General features: G+C 39.8%; 2 protein-coding genes across 2 annotated transcripts in view; both read right to left on the minus strand.

Moving 5' to 3' along the window:
* Positions 1 to 331: 331 nt before the first annotated feature.
* On the minus strand, positions 332 to 10,671 carry lancl1 (LanC antibiotic synthetase component C-like 1 (bacterial)). The gene is made up of 9 exons (XM_037762289.1): positions 10,525 to 10,671; positions 10,309 to 10,426; positions 7,493 to 7,703; positions 6,450 to 6,597; positions 5,899 to 6,045; positions 3,600 to 3,782; positions 3,320 to 3,496; positions 1,650 to 1,722; positions 332 to 892 (listed from the first exon to the last, which is right to left on the minus strand). The coding sequence occupies exons 1-9, from the start codon at positions 10,609 to 10,611 to the stop codon at positions 816 to 818; spliced, it is 1,221 nt and encodes a 406-aa protein (XP_037618217.1). The 5' UTR covers positions 10,612 to 10,671; the 3' UTR covers positions 332 to 815.
* The window catches only part of LOC119484032, a 55,427-nt gene continuing 41,506 nt past the window's right edge, over positions 10,630 to 24,550 (minus strand). Inside the window, exons 5-6 of the mRNA XM_037762591.1 lie at positions 11,034 to 11,159; positions 10,630 to 10,723 (exon numbers count right to left, since the gene is read on the minus strand). Coding sequence (XP_037618519.1) covers positions 10,630 to 10,723; positions 11,034 to 11,159 — 220 coding nt within the window. The remainder of the gene's footprint in view (positions 10,724 to 11,033; positions 11,160 to 24,550) is intronic.

The following is a 24,550-nucleotide window of genomic DNA, read 5'->3' on the forward strand; positions in this document are numbered from 1 at the left end:
TAACATTCAATTGTCAAATAACCTATTCATGAAGTGACCGAGGTGGATGTACTTCATTTGCCAGGTGGAGGTCAATTGTCGCATATTAATTCACAAGATGCCGCCTCTCTGCTGCCCCCTGGTGGTGTTTCCTCGCTGCTGCATTACACCAAACTTAAGAGCATAGGGTGCTGAGAGTCACTAGAGAGCGACAGCCGTAAAAAGACAACATGATTTATTGCTCAGACAGTGCAAAGGACAGGCAACAATTTACACTCTGGGGGTTAATCCCCGAACACATGGCACAGCTTATATTTAGTGCATTGTTACTAGCTTTGCTGTTGACTCTGAGAAAGAAAAGCAAACTAAAGCATCCATTTCCTTTTTTTTTTTTTTTTTAAACATAAAGCTTACAGAATAATAGAAATATGCAGTTAAGTGTTAACAAAACACCATTTAAGTTTTACCACTTTTTTTTTTTTGTTTTGTTTCTTACAGCCAGAAAATTCTTTTTTTTTTGCTGAAATCCTCAAAAGACGTCACAATCTGAGCAGAATTTATACACAAAAAAGGAACCGAAAAAAGCGAGGCAAGCTCTCACCTTTGAGACAATTATGTAGTTGAGATGTGAGTATATGTATTTATCCTGTTAATAACATGTAAATTCCCCATAAGAGAAGAGCAGGAAAAACATGGCACACTGTCGATTGTTGTGAACGTGAATGTTTTCATGCATGAGTGTGATAGAGAAAAAGTGTGGGTCTTCTCCTTGTTGTATTTTTCCCGCGATGTGGGGTGGGGGGGGAGGACTACCTGTGGAATGGGGGGCGGGGCTTTTACACCTCAAAGCATGGGAACCTCGCTTTCATTGGCTGCAAGATGTCGGCCAAGAAGTAGATGGTGCCGGCCATGCCTGGAAACAAGAAGTGGCGTGGTGAGTGTGACAGTAACAGAGACACAATATGATACAGTACCATACAGCCATACAGAAAATACATCATTATAAGCAGCTCCTTTGTTTTCCGATGTTAATTTCACGTCTGCGGCATTCATATATCCTGCTTCGTCTTTATTAAATTTCATCAAATTCACGCGATTCACTTGCATAGCTTAGCAATTGCAATTCAAAATAGGTGCTGCCATCAGTAACTGCAAAATTATGCAATGTGGCAACTGTAAAAGTGTCAGATATCATTGTGACATACAGTACAGTGTGCCAAATGCAAGCGTCCATGTTAACAGGTTCGAGCAGCCACACTGGCCAACCACAACACAAGGCGTTTATTCTGAAATATTTACAGGGCAGTGTTGTAGATCATGCAGTGACTTGCAGAGCTTCACGGATGAATAAAGTGCAGAGTTTTGATCGTGGCTTATTACTACTATTTACAAATAAGCAAACGCTTCGAACCTTTCTCTGCCGCCGTTATGAAAGGCAAACTCTATGTGGAAAGAAAAAACTATATAGAAACAGCCAATCATCTCGCTGATGGTCTCGTTTACTGATGTAGGTCATATAGAGGCATCATTATTAAATTGAGACTGTTTCATAACTAGTTAAAAGTTCCCTCATAGTAACTTTAATTTAAAAAAGATTGGTCCAATTATATTAATCAGCTCTAGCAAGCATTATAATATCAGCATATGTGGGACACGTCATCATATATTACCTTCAAAAAGGGAGAAGGGAGTGTCGGGTGTTCGGCATCCATGTTTGCCGTAGTTCATGCACCAGTCAGCAAACTGGAGACAAAGAGAGAGAGAGAGACAGAGAGAGAAGCAGTGTCATAATAGCATTCCCATCCTATCACAACACTGAACCGTAGCCGAGCCGTCTCAGGAGAACGGCGAGCAATGTCAACAACTGCTAAAAAATAATTGTGCTCCTCTCAGTGAAATCCTAGCATCTGTGTCGAGGTATCAGATTATGACCACAATGTCACTCTGGTGCGCTGGGAGCATGTAACGGAGCTTAGGCGAGACATCTGAGGAGTCTATTTCCATCCTCTATGAATAGATTCATATTAATGATAGTACACGTGGGACCCGTGCCACCTGGAGCGCATCCAGAGAGAGCGAGCTACGCAGCCCCGCACGGCACCGCTTTTGACGCCGACTCGCACCGACAGCTACCAACCCATTGTCAATAAACATAAAAGGCCCTGCCTCTCACATGCTTCCCTGTTTCTGGAATAAATTTGAGGCTGGCGAGGGGCCAACTGCGCCATGATTGGTTGTCCTTTGAGTTTCATATGACTTTCACATGTCGCATCAAAGTCAGAGAAAGACACAACGTAAAGCCTCGAAAAAATAAAATACCTCTTTCTGGCATTATACCATTAAATTGTATGTTTTTAAAAAGTTATAATAGAGGGGCTTTATGGCTCCAAGCTATAGACCAGACCAGCGTGGCGTCATCTCCGAGGATGCGCTCCCTTTTGGGGGAAAGAAACTCGCTTTCACAGGAGAGAAAATGATGAAAAGCTGTTGTGTAGCGGGTTAACCGAGGCTTTCACACTGAGATTTGAGGCACACACAGTATGATTTGTGAATATTCACTGTCAGTTTGGTAAAAGCTGCTGGTGACAGTGACTAGCACGGCTGGCCAACGTTCGCTTGAGTGGGAGGCTGCTGCAGTAATACAGTCATACATTAATGTTATATAGCAGCATCAGACTCTAACTAAATCTCAGCATATAGATCGAACAGTTGGCTATTAACACGTTGGTTATTTACGGACAACACTTAGCCTAACGGGATTCAATCAAATATGTAGAGATGTCTGGATAAACAATATCCGGCCTGTTGGACGGGGGAAGACTGAAGGGACATGGCGGCGATCAACCTTCATTTATTAAGGTATCGTGAACGCTCAGGTTCAGGCAAGATCGCTAAATAACTTTAGACATGTGTATAAAACGAACGTTTGTATAACTAGAGATGAATGCGTATGAATTTGTCAAAATTACAATCCAATAATACATCAAATTGCATTGAAGTCTATTGGATGTTCAGTTTTCTACCCCCCAAAAGGGGGCACGGCCTTTGCAAAGCACCCTTATGAGCAAATCTGATGTATGTTTGTGGCATAAAACAGATTTAGTGCTAAAAAAATAAACTTAATTCCTACCTAAATCACATAAGAAAAACAACTCCTGTCTCCCAATCATAATTCCTCTCAGTCAAAAGGCATTGATCAAGTATTTGGACACTAATTAAGATTCACTGGAGTGTCACAATTAATATGTGCACTTGTTTGATCACTCAAGCGGCTGCGGCGCCGGGTGAATGATGCGCACTGATTTACATTATGAAGTCTCTTTCATGTGCTCTCTCTCACCATGCAGGCTCTGTAGAGGTGCTTGGGGTCCTGCGTTAGCCGGTAGAGGGCCAGGAAGGTGTAGGCGTTCCCCGCCGCGCCGTGACACAGCCCGTAGCCCTTCTTCAGCAAGCCGCAGTGCCACACCACCTCTCCGCACTGCAGGGCGTCCTCCAGGTACTGGGGCACTCCGAAGGCCTGGGAACAAGGGTTATTTTGAAATATAAAGAAAGGAAAGTCGTGGAGGCAATCACTCAATGAATGATCTTTTGTATAAAGCGAACGCATCACTCGTGTTTACCCTGTACGCCTGCAGCAGCATGTAGACCACCCCGGGGGATCCGTGGCACCAGTGCACCAGCAGGTCTCGGTCGTCCCCGATGCATGGAGGGTAGTTTCCCGTGGGGAACTTGAGGCGGCAGACGTGGTCGACACTGGGCTTCACCAGCCTGTGTACGTACTCCTCCACGCAGACGAAGCCCGGCTGTGAGGGAGAGATATCGGACCACGTTTACTGATGATTAAGAAGTGACAGATGGCGATAGATAGATCAACTGCAGCAGAGTGCTTGTAAAAAATCAACATAAAAGATACTGGCAGGACTAAATAAAATAATAAATAAGCAATATTTTATCACAATGAGCTAGGGAAACATTACTTCTTTAGTGGATTTGTCATTTAATCAATTTATCAACAACAATTTTAGTGCTTTATCAAGCAAAAAATGCCAAATATTCACTGGTTCCGTCTTCTCAATTGCTTATTGTATTTGTTTTATACCGTTATTTCAATATCTTTAACTTTTGTAATGTTGGTTGTACAACCTCTGATAGGCATTTTGAAGTTTTATTATTAATATTTAAATATTTGTTATTGATTTTCACATATATTGCACAGTGACAAAGTATTCAATACTCCAAAATAAGATAAGGATAGAAACATAAAAACTGACTATTGCTAAGTATTACAAACTATAAGTGATATACCACTTCAATACAGTAAATTGGCGCTTAATAAATAAATTAATAAATTAATAAATTAATTTTAAAAATGCAAATGCTAAAAAAATAATTACATAAATAAATAAATAAATATAAAAAAGAAGGCTACATTGTGTTAATTTAAGGGAACTTAATCTCCAAATAGGACAGAAATGGTTGCCAGACCTTATAATGCTTCTGGGTAGAGCCTCGGGCCGCGTATTTAAGCTGCTCAAGTTTAAGACGGGACATTAAACTCCTCCACCCGGCGCTTGTGAGATGGTGGCATAACTTTCTTCCAACTAAGGAGTACCAGATGTTTAGCTAGTAAGGTAGAGAATGCTACAGCCTCTCCTGCAGGACTACACCAGACAATGCAGTCAAACAATAACCGTGTGACACATAAATAAATAAATAAATAAATATATATACCTGTTCCATGGGGATCCAATGGGGTCAGTTTGGCCAGCTTACACACAGATAAATGTAACCTATGCAGAACCTTAAACTGCAACAACCCATGACTAATGCATACTGATGATGAGTGATGATGTAATTGCTGCCTTTTGATGTTTTTCAGGTTCAACAATAAATCAATTATTGAAATAATTGTCAGATTAATCAATAATGAAAGTTATTTGGGTTTTCGTGTCAACTTTGACAGCCTTAATATAATAAAAAAAAAAAACAGCTCCACAACTTGTACTGTGAGCCTGAAGCCTGGGGCACACTGCCCGCTTCAGGCTCACCTGACGGCAGCGTCGCGTCGTAGCCGCGTGATGCCCACCTAGGGTGTTCACACTAGACGCGAGTTAGCTGCCTGTCGGGAGCGTGTCTGCTACCCGTCAGCTGTGTTTCTGATGCTGCTGTCAGCCCTTTCTTTCTACATAGAGTTTGCCTTTTAATGGCCATTTAACTTCATGATAAATATAATTTATATTTATTTTAGACAGAGAAAGGTTCAGAAACGTGTGGTAATTAGTAAATAATAGTAATAATCCACAATTAAAACTCAGTACTGTAATCATTTATGATGCTTTCCAACTCTCTGCTTGTTCCACATCACTGTCCGGCACATATTTCAGAATAAAAGCCTCGTGTTAACAAATGAAGGGATTCTGCCTATAGAAAAAACGCCTGAGGGCTTTTATTTTGAAATGAAAGCAGGAAGTGTTGATTTAAAAACAAGTTTACTTAACTTTACTTTTTTTTCATCTCCGTAACATATTCTACAGATAAACCTCGAAACTGCAGTAAAGTCTTGCTGGTATGAAGTTAATATAAAGTCACTAGATCACTTTCACTGTCTGTGACATATTCTACAGATGTCTAGACATGGAAACTGTAGTAATCTTGCTGGTATGATGTTCATATACAGTCACTAGATCACCTTCACTGTCTGTTGCTGCTGGGACACGCAGCCGAGAGGCGAGCGGCTCGCGTGTAAAATAGGCGACCCTTCTATTCTATAAAATAGACGCGCGTCTGACGTGCGTCTCATGCGGGCAGTGTGTCCACTCTAACCTGTTAACATGGACGCTGAAATAAAAAAACAACACGCGACGCTGCCGTCACGCGAGCATGAAGCGGGCAGTGTGCTCCAGGCTTGAGATGTTTTACCTGCATTAGGTAGTAGTAGATGCCCGCCAGGCCGTGGGCGGCGCCGACGTACTGCTCCTGGTACCACTCGTACATCAGAGGGCTGTGGTTCTGCACCCTGAACTTCCTGCTGAGGTGTTCGCCGGACACCAGCACGGCCTCACTGATCTAAAGGGGGGAAATAACACATCCCGCCTCACAAACACACCAAATCTGTACAATAGAAAGACATCAATGGAGATAATTTAGAGCGATTGGACATCAATATGTGCAAGAGCGAGCAAATTGGCGCTAAAATCAAGATTGCTGGGGGCAGCAACCGAGAAGTTAGAGAAGCAGGATTAGAACCTGAAAATCTACTAATAGTGTTATTTCAATTAATTACATTTTTTCATATGAAGTTCATGCATTTCCCTCCCCAACTCTTTTATCCCATTAGGTTCCTCTTTGGTTACTGTATGAGATCTCTGGACTGACTAAGAAGTCATGGATGATCAGTCAGCCTGTCCGGGATAAAAACATCCTTCAGTCGCGGTGCTTGGAAGTGCAGGTTTTTGTCACTTCTGACCCACCTGCTGGATGTACTGCAGTGGGATCCTGTCCTGCCCGAGCTGCTGGTTGATGAAGACGAGGGAGTAGAGGTAGCCCATCCGTCCGTAGAGCAGCTCGTCAGGCAGCCCGCCTGCACCTTTGACCACGTTCTGGTGAAACTGCAGCAGTCTGGGAGAGAAGCACAGAATTCGGGAATCAGGACGACATTTGTCATGACCGACTATTGCATCAATTAACTATTAACTATCCAACTAACTGACCTATTACTGTGTACAATTAATAGTAAAATAAATGTGGAATTATGTAATTTTAAGATGCTTTTTAACTAAAATGTGTTTTACAAGTAGCAAACTTCTTTAAGGAATACTAACTAATGTTAGCGAGTGTCGGTGTGTGATAGAGAGCGAGAGAGATGGAGCGAGGGAGCGTGTGTGACAGACTGACATCGAGTATGAAGATAACCGTGAAGCTGTGAGCGTAGCAGCGCAGTGTGTGTACATGTTTAGGCTGTCGGTGAATAAATGCTACAACTCCTCAAGACACAAGCCGAGTTCCTGTGTCTTGTAGGGTTTTTCCATACGTGACTCGGCGCGTCAGCCGAGCACAGGGATTTACGTCTCCATTACAACAGGGCTACCTGCTTGAGGGTGTGTGTAACCATGGCTGCGACTAGTGGTCAAAGGAGCGGCTGTAAAACGGTGATTAACACATTTCATTTCCTATATTCTTCACAATAGAAGTCCCCCATTATTTGGTTATTTAAAAGCTTTTATTATGAAGCCGCAAAATCAGGAAATGTTTTTTTATCAGCAGCAACTTAACACGACGGTTAATCGGTTAAAATGCTTAATGTCGGTTAACGGTTAATTATGAACATCCCTAGTAGGAATCTATAAAAAAATCATTCTTGAATGTGACATAAGATTTGATCCGGATCAATTAATCACAAGCCTGTAATATGGAACATGAGAAGCAAGAAAGAAAAAAGAAGGAAGTTACATATCTGAGAAACCTAATATCTAAGCAAATACCTGTTAGGCATATCTATTTGTTCTACACTGACCTGTTGATGCACTCGTCGGTCTCCTGCACCCTCTGCAGGCGATGGTAGACCACAGCAGCGACAGCCAGGGGCCCTGCATCCCCGCACAGGAAGGTGACGTCGTGGCGTCGGGTCAAAGACTTCAGACTGCGGCTGACGTATTCTAGAGCTCTCTGGAGTAAGGAGGAGTCCCTGAACACGTTGTGGAGATGCAGGTAGAGCAGAGCAATGCCTGTGGAGCAGACGGATACAGGTTATGTTATCGTTGCAAACAAACCAAGAAATGTGTTCTGTTTCAAACCGTAACTGAAGAAAGGCTGCACATCTGGTATCCTACAGAATAATCTACATGCACAACACTGAAGAATGAAAGCATAACGACTGAAACTGAAATGTTGTAAAATCAAAGCAGAGCTGAAACAATACGTTTTTTCATCAGTTAAAAGAAAATTAAAGTATCTTGATTACGGTTTAATCATTTCTATACTTTCTTAAGCAAAATGCCCAAATTTATCTGGTTCCAGCTCCTTCAATTTAAATATTTTCTGGATTTATTGGTCATCTATGATTATAAACTAAATACTAAAATAAATAATAACTAAATATTTGGGTTTTTGACTGTTTGGCTGGACAAAAAAAAGGCATATGAATAAGCCAATTTTGGGCTGAAAATGTAAAAAAAAATGATCAAACGTTCAATTGAGGGAGGTGAATGATGAATATTATCAGTAGCTTTTAGTACTAACAATTATCTTCATTGTCGATTAATCTGTTGATTATTTTATCGATTAATTGATTAGTTGTTTGGTCTATAAAAATGTCAGAAAATGGTTAAAAATGTTGATCAGTGTTTCCCAAAGCCCAACATGACGTCCTCAAATTTCTTGTTTTGTCCACAACTCAAAGATATTAAGTTTACCGTCATAGAGGAGTAAAGAAACCAGAAAATATTCACATTTAAGAAGCTGCAAACAGAGAATTTACTTTTATTTTCTTAAAAAATTACTCAAACCAATTAATCGATTATCAAAATAGTTGGCCATTAATTAGATAGTTGGCAACTAATGGATTCAAATTGTTGTAAACTAAAATAACTTGTATGTCTAATCTCTTCAACTGCAAAATCAGTAACCTTTTAGCTAAATGGAAAAGTTTCAGATGCCTCAGTGAATCATGTTTTCTAATGTCGAGTACGACCCTCAGTTTGTTAACTGTGAAGAAAAATCGTACCTTTAACTAGAGCTGTCACAGTTAGCGCAATAATAACGCAAATTACGCAAATAATTTTCATTAATGCAACTTGTGATGTTTAGGTTGTGGCGGGCTCAGTCTTAAAGCTAGTGTGAAAATACTGGTATCATATGAAGAGAAAAACCTAAAGATACTAGCTTGTCAAGAAGGAGGTTAAATAACGCTCCAAACTTGCGCTAAATTGTGGTGAGGAAAAACTGGCATGGCCATTTTTAAAGGGGTCTCTTGATCTCTGACCTCAAGATATGTGAATGAAAATGGGTTCTATGGGTACCCACGAGTCTCCCCTTTACAGACATGCCCACTTTATGATAATCACATGCAGTTTGAGGGCAAGTCATAGTCAAGTCAGCACACTGGCAGCTGTTGTTGCCTGTTTGGCTTGAGTTATGATTTGAACATATTTTTTTGAGGGTTTCTGGACATTATTTGTCATTGTTATCTGTTGTTAATTGATTTCCAATAATAAATATATATATAAATTTGCATAAAGTAGCATATTTGCCCACTCCTATGTTGATAAGATTATTAAAGACTTGACAAATCCAAAATTTTGGGACCCACTTTGGGCTCAATGATGAATTAGATTTGAGTGTGTGTCTGTAAAATATAGAACTTCTACTTAATTGTAATGATGATGATGGCTTGGCATTTTGATCTTGTTGTTTGAGTTGCTGTTAGTAAATTAACCAAGCAGTGTTTTTAATGTGTAACTTTATATACTTATGATCGTGTGCCATGTGATCATTTATGCTAAGATTATTAGTGTTTTCCTTCAATAGTGATGTATGTTTGATGTTCTTTGTTTGACATGTATTTTTCTTCTCTTCTCTTCCTGTTTTTTTCATGGTGCACTGGATATGTGATGATGTCACTTCCTCAACCAATAGGGATGGCAGACACGTCCAATCATCCAATCAAATTGATTTAGTGGTGTTTAAAAGAACACACACCACCATTTTATCTTCTTAATGTCCTGATGAAGGTCCTTATTGAACGAAATGTTGACTAATAAAGCAAAGAAAAGTGTGTGCGGGAGCAAGTCATTTTTTTAAAAAAATACATATTGGGGGGGATCTACTCCCAGCACCACAAACAATTTTGAGAATGTGCATGTTTTCCTCTACTTGAATTATGATTTAAACATATTTTTTATGCTAAATGCAATACCTGTGAGGGTTTCTGGACAATATTTGTCATTGTTTTGTGTTGTTAATTGATTTCCAGTAAAGAATATATACATACATTTGCATAAAGCAGCATATTTGCCCACTCCCATGTTGATAAGAGTATTAAATACTTGACAAATCCCCCTTTAAGGTATAAAAAATGTTTGATTAATCACAATTAACTATGGATAATCCTGCGATTAATGATTAAATATTAAAATCGATTGACAGCCCTAGCATTATTACACACAAAATCATTTTCTCAATAAAAGAGGGAAAAAAGGTGTCAGCGATGAGCATCACAATGATATATGTGCAGCCTTATTACTCAACATTACATGGGACATACAGTCCACATGAATGCAATCAGAGCATATTCTGCCACGTTGTAACAAGATGTGTTAATGGTGTCATCACCTGCCCAGCCGGTGTAACTGGTGCAATCTCTTGGGTCAGCAGACTTCAGCCCGTTTTCCATGACAGCCAACAGCTCGCTGATCTTGCTGCTCAGCCTTTGGGCAAACTCTGCTGTGAGCTGAAAAGGGGAAAGGACAGAAAAACGTGTTAAATGATGGAGGAATGATGGAGGAATACTGCAATCACATGCACACACACACATAGTATGCTTTTTACCTTCCCCTGGCAGTCAAACAACGCCTGTGTGGACGCTGGGTTCCCATCATAGTCATGATATGGATTCCTCCAGGCTCTTGTGTCCATCTTTTCACACCGCTCGGGTCACTGCTGCTCTGCTAAAGATATCTGGGCCAGAAAATGAGGGATTATCTGCAGAGATGATGAGAGATGATGAGGGCATATGAGGATCAGGAGACTGGAGAAGCGAGTGAGAGTAAAGATAGTGAGCTATCTGTCTTTATAAGAGAGAATAAGCGCAGTAAAGCTCTCTAGCAGAGCTACATTACACCCACACACGCAACATAATGACAGCTTAGCTTAGCTAGTTAGCTTAGCTGCTAAAGCTACAGCTAACGGCTAACGCTCGCTAGTGGCAACTTAGTGTCGCAATAGCACAATATAACATACAATATTTAACACATTACATATTAGAAATATATCGTTTGTAGTTCAGTTGATGCGTTAGAGGATGAAAACAGGGAGAAAACGTTGTGATGTACCGTTACCTCGGTCCTGCACTGTTGATGTTGAATCTTCTTCTTTTGTATGATGCTGGGGGATGCTGGGTTGTACCGTTAGCTGGCGCGCTGCTGCTGCTGCTGACACCTGCTGCTGCGGAGGCGGTACTGCACCTCGTAGAAATAAAGGAGAAACTCCTAGTGGACAAAATGCTCTGAACATGATGAACAAAATAACACATAATAAAGACAAAAAATGTTAATAAATTAATTAATAAAAAATAAATAAAAATAAAAATGATAAACCTGTAAAATATGAATACCTTTGCAAACTACATAAACTGCATATTCTAAGTACATGAATAACAAAGGCATGAATAACAAAGACACAAAATAAAGACAACAAATGTTAATAAATAAATTAATAAAAAATAAATAAAAATGATAAACCTGTAAAATATTAATACCTTTGCAAACTACATAAACTGCATATTCTAAGTACATGAATAACAAAGGCATGAATAACAAAGACACAAAATAAAGACAACAAATGTTAATAAATAAATTAATAAAAAATAAATAAAAATGATAAACCTGTAAAATATTAATACCTTTGCAAACTACATAAACTGCATATCCTAAGTACATGAATAACAAAGGCATGAATAACAAAGACACAAAATAAAGACAAAAAATGTAAATTAATTAATTAATAAAAATAAAAATAAAAATAAAAATAAAAATAAAAATTTTAAACCTGTAAAATATTAATACCTTTGCAAACTACATAAACTGCATATTCTAAGTACATGAATAACAAAGGCATGCATAACAGAGACACAAAATAAAGACAAAAAATGTAAATAAATAAATAAAATTAGAAATAATAAACCATCCCCACCAGAAAAAGTGGTTAAGCAAAGTAGTAAGAATTAATACTAGTCATGTTCCCCTGGAGTGCAAGACTTTATTTTTTGGACTTATGCCTCAAGAATAGTTGAAAGAGACAAATATTTATTAAATATATCAATTCATTTCAATTAAAAAAACTGTATTAATCCAAGCAATTGGTTTGTAGCAGCTTTGATAAAACATAGTGACACACAACAACAACAACAACAACAACAACAACAATATATGTAAGCTAATAAAACAGGGCCCAAAACGATTACTGATGTAAATTAGACTAACTAATAAATAAACAGACTGAACAAGAACAATAGAAGGATTAGTCTAATAAAGTATAAAAGGATCTGTGATGGTAAAAGGATAAAAGTCCATAGGAAATATAAAATCTAAGGAGCATTCAATAATCTGATTGCAAAATGATTAATTCACAATCATAATAACTCTTTCAGGAAAAAGCCATACTTTTATTCAGCACCTTTCTAAAAGCTCTGTGGATGTATTATTTTTTTTTTAAAAGATATTTGTCTACATAAAATGTTATCAATTAGCCCTTTAAACTTTAATAGCATCATTATTTCTAAGTGCAACTATATTAAAGAAAACATGCTGGTGCAACAAAAATTATGTTGCATAATATAACATTTTATATATATATAAAATTGTGCAGCTCTATATGTTCATATTTTGCCAGGTTGACTGCAACAACCTGTAAAATAATAATGCCTTTGCAAACTGCATAACCTGCATATTCTAAGTACATGAATAACAGAGGCATGAATAATAAAGACACAAAATAAAGACAAAAAATGTAAATAAATAAATTAAATTAAATTAAAAATAATCAACCATCCCCACCAGAAAAAAAATGGTAAAGCAAAGTACTAAAGAATTAATACTAAAGTGAGAAATTAAAACAAAAGATGGATGGTTTGTTGACATGTGCAGCTGTTGTGCTACAATTATTTCAAGATCATAAACTTACAATGTCAGTGATTCCTTAAATTCTGCAAATCTGAGTGGCAATATCATTCCTTTACCTACCGATTTAAGGAAATACAGTAAGGAGCCCCAGATTCCCTCTGCAAAACATGCATAAAACCTTTAGGGAGTGTATGTTTTTAATGTAAAACTATATTTCGCAGAGTAACTAACATGCCAGAGACTATAATCATGGCCTACAATATATTTTTTTGGAGGAAAAGAATAACGGAAAAGCACAAAGGCCTTCTTGCGTTTCCCAGTAATTATATTTTTGTGCTAAGTTGTGTACCCACTCAATGACACACTTTCCATCTTATAAACAAATGAAACAATAACACAGTCAGAGACGGAGATGGGAAAGAAGAGCTGGAAAGACCCTGTTAGACAAATCATAGATCAAATCAAATGGTGATCTCTGCCCTTGTGTGTCTATTTGGGGACACGGAGGTGTTGTATGCAAACATATTAGACTTCGACCTGCAACAATAGCTGACTTCAGTACACAATGTTCCCCCTGGAGGTGTCTAATCTCAGACATTAGCCCATCAACATGAATGTTTCCAAAGGTTGCATAATCAATCAGGCAGCAGCACACGTGTTGTCTACATGCTGAAATGTCCATGTGGTCTGGTTTTATGTTGGAAAAGAGCTTTAAAGATTCTCACATCTGAATACAGACCATGGATTATGCTATAGCTCGACATGATACACAGGCTCAACATGGCTCTGTAGCGTCATTAAAGTTCTGGGGAAAGAAAATATTTCGCCCTCTCTTAGAGGTGGTGGCATTTTTAACTGTCTGCAGACAGACATCTTGGATTAATGCTCTGAACACGGTTGAGCCTTTTGGTCTAAATGAAGAACTGGATTTGTCATGTTTCCTATAATGGATGCTGCACTTGTACTTTTTGTACTTTTATCTTTTTGTAACTTTAAGGCGAGACACTGAAGGCAAAAACATCGTTTTTCATGCACTGATCAATTTTGAGATTTGGGCTATTTTGCTTCCATAACATGTTTTCTTTCAGACTAGTGGAAAGAAAGCATCCAAAATACACATTTGGGTGTTTATTTTACTACTTTGTCTATTTGCGTCTGTAGATTTCTCCTAAATTCCCCAAAAGTTATAATTAGATAATGCCTCATTTGCATATTTAAACTTTTCAGAAAACTTGTAATACAAAAAATAATTGTCTAAATGTAAGTAATCATCTGGAGAAGTATCACGCTGATATCTATTAGTTAAATGTTTTACCCTACTCACCTGTAGAGACTTGCAAAATGTATGAAAGTTTGCAGTACATATCAATACGGAAATTTTATCTGGAGTGATAAAAAGAGATATCTAAACTTCTCTCTGTAAAAACCTTTGACTCTTATATGTCAGCAAAATAAAACAAGAATTTTGAAACTGGCTTTATCCAGTGTTCAGATTTCTGTTCTGGAAATGTATGAAAATGAGTGCAGATTTAATAAGATAATGTTTCAATTGCATATTTAAACAGAACATTTCAGAAAAGTTGTGATACAAAAAAAATGTCTTAATATAAGTAATCAACTGGGGATGTTTCAAGGTGATATATTAGTTTACATTTTTTACCCTATTCATTGGTAGAGTCTTGCAAAATGTATGAAATTTTGCAATATATATCAATACAGAAATCTCAGTAGTATTTACATAAACCAAACTTTCTAGTTTCATTCCTCTCTATATTCTGAAGGTTTTTACAGAGCGGTTTGTTCATATATTAATCATAGCCTGATTTAAAGAACATTTTATTCCTAAAAACATGACGAAAATTGATGTTTTTAAATGGCTGTTGACAGTATTCTCTGATTTATTGAGTGGTAAAAAGAGATATCCAAAACTCCTTCAGTATAAAACCTTTGACTCTAATATATCAACAAAATGAAACAAACATTTTCCCCAATGTTTAGATTTCTGTTCTGGAAATGTATGAAAATGAGTGCATATTTAATAAGATAATGTCAAATTTGCAAATTTAAACATATAATTTCAGAAAACTTGTAATACAAAAACTAATTGTCTTAATGTCAGTAATCAACTGGGGAAGTTTCATGGTGATATCTTTTAGTTATTTTTTTTACTCTATTCACCTGAAGTATCTTGCAAAATGTGTGAAATTTTGCAACATGTATCAATACAGAAATCTCCACTTCAGTACCACTTACATAAACCAAACTTAAGGGTTTCATTCCTATCTATATTCTGATGGTTTTTACAGAGGGGTTTATTCATATGTCATTCATAGCCGGATTTACACAACATTGTATTGCTGAAAACTTTATCCGAATTAAATAGTTTTACCTTATTCACCTCTAGTGTCTCCCCTTAAGATCTGTGTTCTAGTGAATGATGTGGCATTTTATGACAACCAATAGCATGATAATGACTTCCAAACAAATAACACATTTAATAAAACATTTTGCTCACGCTGGCGCCATGGACACATCACGTCAATCTGCTCTCGACTCTCTGCGAAGCCCAAACAACATGTCATCGTCCTGTGGACGGTGATGATAATTACTGTAGTCACAGACAGTCAGAACATGGGGCTGCTATTGATTGCCAAGTCTCACTGCTGGTGTTCCACATTTCTCACTTATTGCAGAGATGGAAGCGGCACCAGCCCCTGTAATCTCCCCTTTGAATGTTCAGCCCTGCCAGCGGCACAATGGAGAGAAAGACTACATTGTTGTGGCAGCAAGACGTCGCACATTCAAAAGAGAGGAGAGTGCAATGGGATGCGTCCTCTGAAGGGCTGTGATTACTGTTCTCTCTTTGTTTAATAGGCCTCAATCGCTTCCCCTTCTTCCCATGTTTCATCTTGAATCTCTCTTTCTGCTCCAGACTTAGTAAAAAATCATCAAAACAGAGTCCTAATTAAACTCTGCTATGGACCGAAGATTTTAGTTTCACTTCAATAGGTTCCCACAAGAGTACAGGCGTGCAAATCCTTTGTGATTTAATGGATGAAAGCTTGAGAAACAATATTAATCATTTAAGTCTTATTTTTTTTTTACATTTCACAGCCTATTTAAAAACAGTTTTTGCTTACTCCAAGTTTTCCAAACCTTGAACACTTTAAATATTGAGTTGCGTATATTCATCGTTTTCTTGCTCCCCGTCTTGATGACTTGTGTAACCTTGTCTTTTGAAAAGCGCAAATGAAGCTGACAATAACATTGACTTAGATTTGCAACAGTCATCACTGTCATTTTTTTGTTTGCCTCTCTGCTTTTTTTTGTGTCTATGCTCCATTATTTCCTCTCCAGTTAGAAGTACTTGGCCCGCCAGTCATTTCCATATCAATTGACCGGGCCGCGGGTGAAAACTAGTCATGCGGCACAAAGTACGGAGCCTTTGCTCATGTATACCTCGGGACTGTTTTACCTTGCCTTGAGGGACGGCAAATGGAAATGAGGCTCCGAATGCAACCCCGATTCAGAAGGAGACCTTCGGGCTTGATTAGAGCTCCTCGTTGAAAGACACATTATTGACCTGAATCTCCATCCCACCGCGCCGCTGGGAAAACCACCTTCGTGGAGAGAGCAAATATTAATTAGTGGAGGTATTGATCATCATTTGTTCTTAGCACAGGACAACAACCAAGCTCAGACCACCATCGTACATTTTCACTTTATTTTTGTCTCTTATTGTCAGCAAATAAAAACACAAAAACCATCAACAGACCGATCCTACTAACAAGTATCGTCTATATAGCCAAAGCCTGCTTATTCTTCTGTTCCATAGACCTCCAAGAACCTTTTTTGGGAGTTTCCAGAGGCGGCGAGTCGCGCCGGACGCCCTGATTTGCATAAAGCTTAGACCTCAACTTTATGCAAAAGACGAGCGGCCAAAAACACCAAACCGTAAGAATCTACAGCCACGCTAGCGGCTCTGTGAGACCGTATTTAGGCACAACAGTGCTTTGAGCTTAATGCTAAACATGCTCGCAATGACTAACATATGTCGCCCTCCTGCTGTATACTCACTAGTATACCAAATGTGTATCATTCCACGGCTTAAAATAGTCCCCAACAAATGCACTATTTACTCCTGTTTTAGTAACATTTGTAAAAAACTACAGTGCCCAGCTGTTCTATTAAAAAAAAACTATATTTGCAAGCCTTTTTTAAAGATTTAAGAGTTAATAGGAACTGACGGGCTTGAGAGACGGACAAATGCATTGTTGTTTTTTGTCTTTTCATGGGATTAACTGATGAGAGAAATATGGACTAATGCCGCCATACTTTAAAGGTGCAGTGTGTAGGATTTGAAGGCATCTAGCGACGAGGTTGCAGATTGCAACCAACTGAAATTACGGTGGCCGACGAGAAAAAATGTTTGGTTTGTCCGTTCTGGGCTATTGTAGAAACATGGCGGACTCCGTGAAGAGGACCCGCTCCTTATGTAGACATAAACAACTCTTTCTAAGCTAACGAAAACGCCACGATTCTTATTTTAAGTTGATTATAAACTGAAGAAAACATCCTTATTAACATTATATTCCATTTCTGCCTATAAGATCCCCCTAAATGCTGCACACTGTTCCTTTAAAATCCACAATGTTATCATTAAATGTGAACTAGAGCCATAGAAACAATTCTAAATAGTGTGTTTTTGTCATGGTAATGGAGATATACTGGCAAAAAAAAAGTCACTTACAACCTCACACACACCTGCTGAACACAATCTGACAGCCTGACAAACCGAACTTCACATCATTTCTGACATCTTTGCCCCCACAGACTATCTCCCCTCTCTGCCTCTCCCACCCACCCACCACCTCTCTGTCAGCATCCCCTCCTGTCTTCCTCCCACCCCTCCTTGATATTCACGTGGACCGCCCGGTTTTTGCTGCTCGAGTGTGCGAGCGCTGCCAGAGGAGAGTCTCAGCAGACTCCCAAACTGTGATGCACAAAAGCCGACCACTTGACCCCCAGTCGTAGCCTGCAGCGTGTTTTTCTACTCGCTCCCTCTTCAGAGTCAGAGAGGCCTGCTTCCTGGTCTGACACTTTGTTTGTTAGGGAATCAAATGGATACTCCCTAGCTGTGCATGTTCAGTGTTTTACCAGAGGGCATCTTGAACGTAGAGGTGCACTCTTGCCCAAGGGTTGGTCATGGCGTAGGACAGAGCTGTTATTTCAACACATAAACAAAACTGCATCTTCTTCCCGCTACGAAATGTATCTTTTTATGACTCGCCTGGTAATGTGGTCCTTTCACGGAGCTCGCTTTGGAGATAAATCTTATATTTCTGCCGAGGCCCGGCCTGCAATTTCACCTCAGCTTGATCATAGGTTTGGATGCAGCTCCCACAGAGGAGCTGACGCAGCATTTCCTTCTTCGCCACCTTTCCATTTGCACCCTCAACAGTTATTTAACCGTGCCAAAAAGACACAATTAAAACAACTGGAAGAAAAAGGGGGAGAAAAAAGCTTCCCCCCTTCAGAAGTGGACGGGCTCCATTTTTGGTCCCGGGGAGCGTCCTGACAGCTGAGATAAAGAACATTCTGGTCTCTGACATGCTGCCACGGCCCCATCTGTGGCGGGCGCTAAAAATACACACAGTCTGGTGTCGCCGTACCAGTTGACTGTCTGGGAAGAGGGAGGGAGGGAAAAGAAAGAAAGAGAGGTGACAGACGCGTTGATACAACCTGAAGCAGCAGAAGGAGAGGCGAGACAAGGAGGAGAGAAATAGAGAGGATGAGTGAAAGTAATAGAGAAGAAGGGAGCACATGACAGGGTGATACCCTCACTGTAATATTGCTATCGTGGGAAAGAGTACACGGGCGGCGTACACGAGTTACATGACAAGCAAACACTGAGCGGTGCACTGAGAAACCTGTGAATCCTTTTGGATCTGATCCCGTTTATAGATCGAAAGGAGAAGCCTATGGACTGTAAATGCACATCAGCACACACATTAATATGATTACACGTTAAAGGGTAATGTGCAGTGCTTGAGGTGATTGCTGTTTAAATAGACTGCACTGCAAGGATGAAACTGCCAGCGTGGGTCATTCTGGTATCAAACACATGTCCTTTATGTACTGTAACATGCACATTTTGAGGTTTTTATCACAACTAATCATTGGAAATGTTAAGTGAGCACTTTTTGGCAGTGTTTGTCAGAAAGATTACAACACTGGGGGTGCACCCGATTCGACTGTTATCAGGCCATTAAAAGGTGCGTTATCTGTCACTGTAAGCACCACAGATGTGGGTCAGTGGGGGCCTGCTAAATTGTAAAATTGAAAGCGAAACTAAAAAGCAACACGTTATGTTTGAATGATAATGAAACGTTACGTTTTGAACACAAACATAACAGCTTCTTTAGGTTTAGGCAACAAAACTACAACTACTTCAGGTTTAAGCAACAAAACTACAACTTATTCAGGTTTAGGAAACAAAACTACAACTTCTTTGGGTTTAGGCAACAAAACCACTTAGTTAAGAGTAAGGGAACAACATTGTGTTTTGACTTAAAAAAAAATAGGTTTCAAAAGTGAAAATGAAACCTACCGCTTGTGAACACAAACACAACTACCCGTTGTTGGTTTGACACGGGATGCAAACGTCGGTCTCCTGGGTGAAAGCTCTGTGTTTACCTAATGTTGCGCATAGCAGGCCGCTACTGGCCCACATCTATGGAGCTTAACGCCTATTTAATGGAACCAGGGTTGACATCAGAACTGCGTCCATTAGCAACAGTCTGTCAAACACAGCAGCGGTCTGCTATAAAGATATGACAGACTTCAGAATGCCGTAATTGACCAATCGGAATCGAGTATTCAACAAAGCCGTGTGATAAATGTTTGTAAAAGAGGCCACAAATCTTAACAAAGGGGCCACTTACTGGAAATTCTGTTCCGATTGTTATCACGAGACATGTAGCCTATGTGACCAAAATATTTAGTGGTAATGAGGGCCAGGAGGTATGGTTGAAAGCTCCAGAAAAATTCCTGTAAGTGTGCTAAGAACTACTATTTCCAAGCTCAACAAGTGGCGTATTCTGCAATGTACTGAAAACACTGGTTTATTCATGACCTCTTGCAAATATCGGCCTCTTGTTTAACACTTCCACATCCTTGGGAATATGTTGTTTTTGACAAAATGTAATAAAGTTTGCTATTGAAGAAGACCAGCATTTTTTAAACATTGGAAATTACCACTGTAGCAGTAATTGTCGGCAACTTTAATACCACAACTAAATTATCATCTTCGGCTTTATGAAGTCGGTGCGACTATTTGAAAGCCGGCGCCCACACGAACGCTATCATCAATGACACAGTTTCACTCAAAGAGAAATGGATGCAGACAAAGAAAGCTGATTACAGGCAACACACACACACACACACACACACGAACACACACACTTTTACATCCCACAGCAATCCCTCTCTCCCTGAAATTGAGTTATGAAAATTTGATCAGGGTCTTAATCTAAGAAGCGCTCGTCTCTTCTTGCACTTTAACAGCAGCGTGCGTGACGGGGAAGGGGGGTAATCAGGGAGGCATTTATTGTGCCGATGAAAAGGAGCTGTGGCAGAATGCTGTTGTGTTCCCTGTCAACATGCTCAGCATGGCTCTCCCCAGCGCCCTGCACTCAGGGATGGGAAACATGTTTTTCCGCCCACACACACTTAGGAGAGGTGGTCTTCACTTGATAGCAGTTGATGGCTGCGACCGCACGGTTTAGCAAATTGCATATAATGATGATGATGGGATGGTCAACACCTTCGCAGTTGCAGCTTATTTATACAAATAAAGTGTTTTTTGCTGTAATTCTGTTAAAGACCACTAGGTGGACTCCTTGTAATGACCATGCTTGATGAGTTCACCCTCACATACCTGCTGGCACGCCGTGTGATTGGCTTCTCCATCATCGCTGCTTAAATCGATTCTTCCCAAAAAAATGTGAGCCTATTGTTTGCAATGACAATAACTCATTTGATTGTTTTCTTTCTTTCTTTCTTCCTCCCAGCAATCTGCACCCCGTGCACAGCCACGCCGAGCGCCTCCTCTCCCCGCCTAATGGTTGATCCTCAGCAATAGGGACTGTTTAGCTTTCCTAATTAGAGAGCAAATGCTAAGCACTTGCACAGCCTCCCTGAGTGGATTTAACAAACAGGCTCCTCATTAAAACCAGGCACCGCTCTGATTGTGCGGAGCCACGAGACCCCTCTGCCTCCCCCCAACAACACCAATCCTACCACCACGTCCTCCATCCTTTCCCCTCGCTCGCTCGCTCGCTCAGCAGCCCAGGGAGGTCTCCGGCGTGGAGGGATAAGCTCTTACAAACTTGGGGAGGGAGTTGAAATTAAGATTCTGTTCTGTCCGGAGACCTCCCACTGCTGCCGAAACAAAAACACACACACACACACAAAGCAGGTCAAGAGAGAGGGATGAAATCAAGGAATCATGCAGGGATGTGGAGGAAAAAAACAGGTAAGGGAGGGAGAGTGGAGGGAGGTATAGTTAACAGAGGAGTAAAGGAGGGGGCTGAGGCGGCTCCACAGTCCGGGTCTGAGGCCGAACTGCTGGAGTTTAAAGCTGGAAAGTTAACAGATGGTACAAACAGTTGCTCGGGAACATACTGAGACAGTGAAAGCAACAGTAGATATTACAAAAGCTGTGATTAACCACTGATTGTGTGTGTGCAGGTGAAAGAGATGAACAATATGAACATAAAGCCCCATGGCTTCAAATCTGAAGTATTTTTCCACAAAATTGAATATTCATGACTGAATATGCAACAATCAGAGTAAAAAAACGCTCAAAAGATTCTCATTAAAGCGAGCATAACCAACATATGCTAACCAGTAGAGACGTCGGATTACACAAATGTATGGAGACAAGCCAGAAAAGCACAAAAATCAAACATTGCGTGTAAATTGAACTAGTTTTCCTTAATTTTTTGTATCCTACGATGGTCTAAATTCAAAGTATTTTCCCATTTAAAGGGACTGTATGTAAGTTTTTTTTAACATGTTTTTTATTGCCAATGTGTGAACAGGCTGTAACCAAACCTAAAAAATGAGACCTTCCGCAACTTTCTGGGTTTCCTCTATCAGCCTGCAGACTGCTTTTAATTTGAAGGATGCGGGACGTTTTTTTTCCAGGAAAATCCAACAGGATGTGACGTCACGCGCGTTCGCGAGTGCCTTGACTAAGCTAACATAACTGCCAAGTATGTGATATATACAGTGATATTGTGATTTTAGCTGTCAATCACGTTCAGTCGCTCGCGTCTACATAGTACGTGCACAAGCGCGAGCAACAGGACGTTGACTGTCGTTGATTTAGCGGCCCCAGGTGTCACTGTTAACAAGCAATTTATGATTCTTACATATTCTTACATCAAAGAATAGTGGCATAAACATTAATAAATATCAGCATTCAAAAGTTGGTATGAACAATTTTACCGTCAATGACGCGCAGAATAGTTGCACGCCCTTGTGTACATTTCAGACGTGTTGTTGGGCCGACTTGAGCTGAGTCACACACTAACAAACCTCCCTCATCTCAAAAGACTGATGATATGATTGAGAGGCGGCACACGATTCTAATCGCCTCCACCTTCCTCCCGTCTCCTCCCCCGCGGAGCTGAAGTTCTTGCCTCGCCGCGGGGAAGCCCGCTCAGACACTTAGGCTAACCGTCGGTTAACAGGTAGAACTACCTGAAACCCCTCTGTGAGTTAGAAGACACGCTGAGCGTGTCTCATCATTCAAAATCACATTAGCCCGCCAGCCTGAAAACATCACAGCGAAGAAAAAAAAAATCAAAGGCTGTTTTAAATTAGATGCACAACCTATGGCAAACTGTTTTTTCGCTGGGAATATGAATGTGGCTTTGATTCTTATTGAGTATTTAACCAAATACATGATTCACATCTCTGGAGCTGAACAGTCATTGTTGCACTGCCTCTCCCGAGAGATTACCTGTCAAAAGCCTGTCAACAGTGTGTTCACTTGTTATTAAAGTTAATTGCCTGTACTTTTCTGAAGATATCACTTGTTTGTCTGTTCAGCCGCAGTGTGGAGCCAGCCCTTCTACTGAGAGAGAAAGTAAAAGTGGGAAGAGAGATATCAGATATCAGAACTTTTTAAATGTATTTTAGTGCATTTGGTTTGTATTTGTGTATATAACATCCATCCATGTATCCATCTACCCATTAACATCCATCCATTTATCCATTTACGCATTAACATCCATCCATTTATCCATATATCCATTACATCCATCCATTTATCCATCTATCTATTAACATCCATCCATTTATCCATCAATCAATTCATTTATCCATCTATCCATTAACATCCATCAATTTATCCATCTACCCATTGACATCCATCCATTTATCCATCTACCCATAAACATCCATCCATTTATTCATCTATCCATTAATATCCACCCATTTGTCCATCTACCCATTAACATCCATCCATTTATCAATTTATCCATCAACATCCATCCATTTACCCATCTATCCATTAACATCCATCCATTTATCAATCTGTCATTAATGTAACCATTTATCAATCCATCCATTAGCATCCATCCATTAACATCCATCCATCTATGCATCATATACCCATCAACATCCATTCATCTACCCATTAACATCCACCCATTTATCCATCTACCCATTAACATCCATCCAGCCATCTATCTATGCATCATCCGTTTATCCATCTACCCATTAACATCCACCCATTTATCCATCTATCCATTAATATCAATCCATCCATCTATCTATGCATCATCAATTTATCCATCTACCCATTAACATCCACCAATCCATCTAGTGTATCTATGCATCATCCATGCATCCATCTACCCATTAACGTCCATCCATTTGTCCATCTATCCATTAACATTCCCCCAATTTCCCATCTACCCAATAACATTTACCATCCATTTACCATTTAACATCCACCCATTTATCCATCTATTCATAAACATCCGTCCATCTATCTATCTATGCATCATCCATGTATCCATCTGATGTCCATCAGTCACCCAACATTCATCCATCAATCTAACCATCCATCTATGAGTCAAACCATTCACATCTATCCATTTATTAATCTATTAATAAATCAACGCATCCATCTATCTAACATCCATTCAATTATTCAACCATCTTTCCATCCATCCTTCTATCCATCCTTGTAGGATTCATCCATCTATCCATCCAGCCTCCATCCATCTATGCACCTACTGATCTCCAACTCTCAGCAGGAAAGAAAGATGACCATGGGAGGATTTAGAGAAGTTTCTCCAGAATCTAACAACACAATGTTAAGAACAAAAAAGTTTTTATGAACTGGGCATAGTGTGCTGGAGCTCCATTCTCTATATATTTTGGTATTAGTCAGCAGGCCAGTGACTAAGCCAAAGTAACAGAAATGTGTTTTTTCTGAAGAACCCTGCGTCCGATTGCAGGCGCATGAATCACACTGCGCTGCCATGCGGACTGCCCTTTGCCTCCCCTTCTCTTCCGTGACTCCTCTCCTCTCCCGTCCATCTCGCCCCTCTCCTCCATCCGTGCTTAAATCTTTTGAAGCGCAGATGTGGGCTGACAGCGGTTATTTCTCATCACGCCACGACAGCTTTATGTGTCACAAGCGCTCAATACGCGTC

The sequence above is a fragment of the Sebastes umbrosus genome, chromosome 24 (genome assembly GCF_015220745.1).
Source record: "Sebastes umbrosus isolate fSebUmb1 chromosome 24, fSebUmb1.pri, whole genome shotgun sequence".
NCBI lineage: Eukaryota > Metazoa > Chordata > Actinopteri > Perciformes > Sebastidae > Sebastes > Sebastes umbrosus.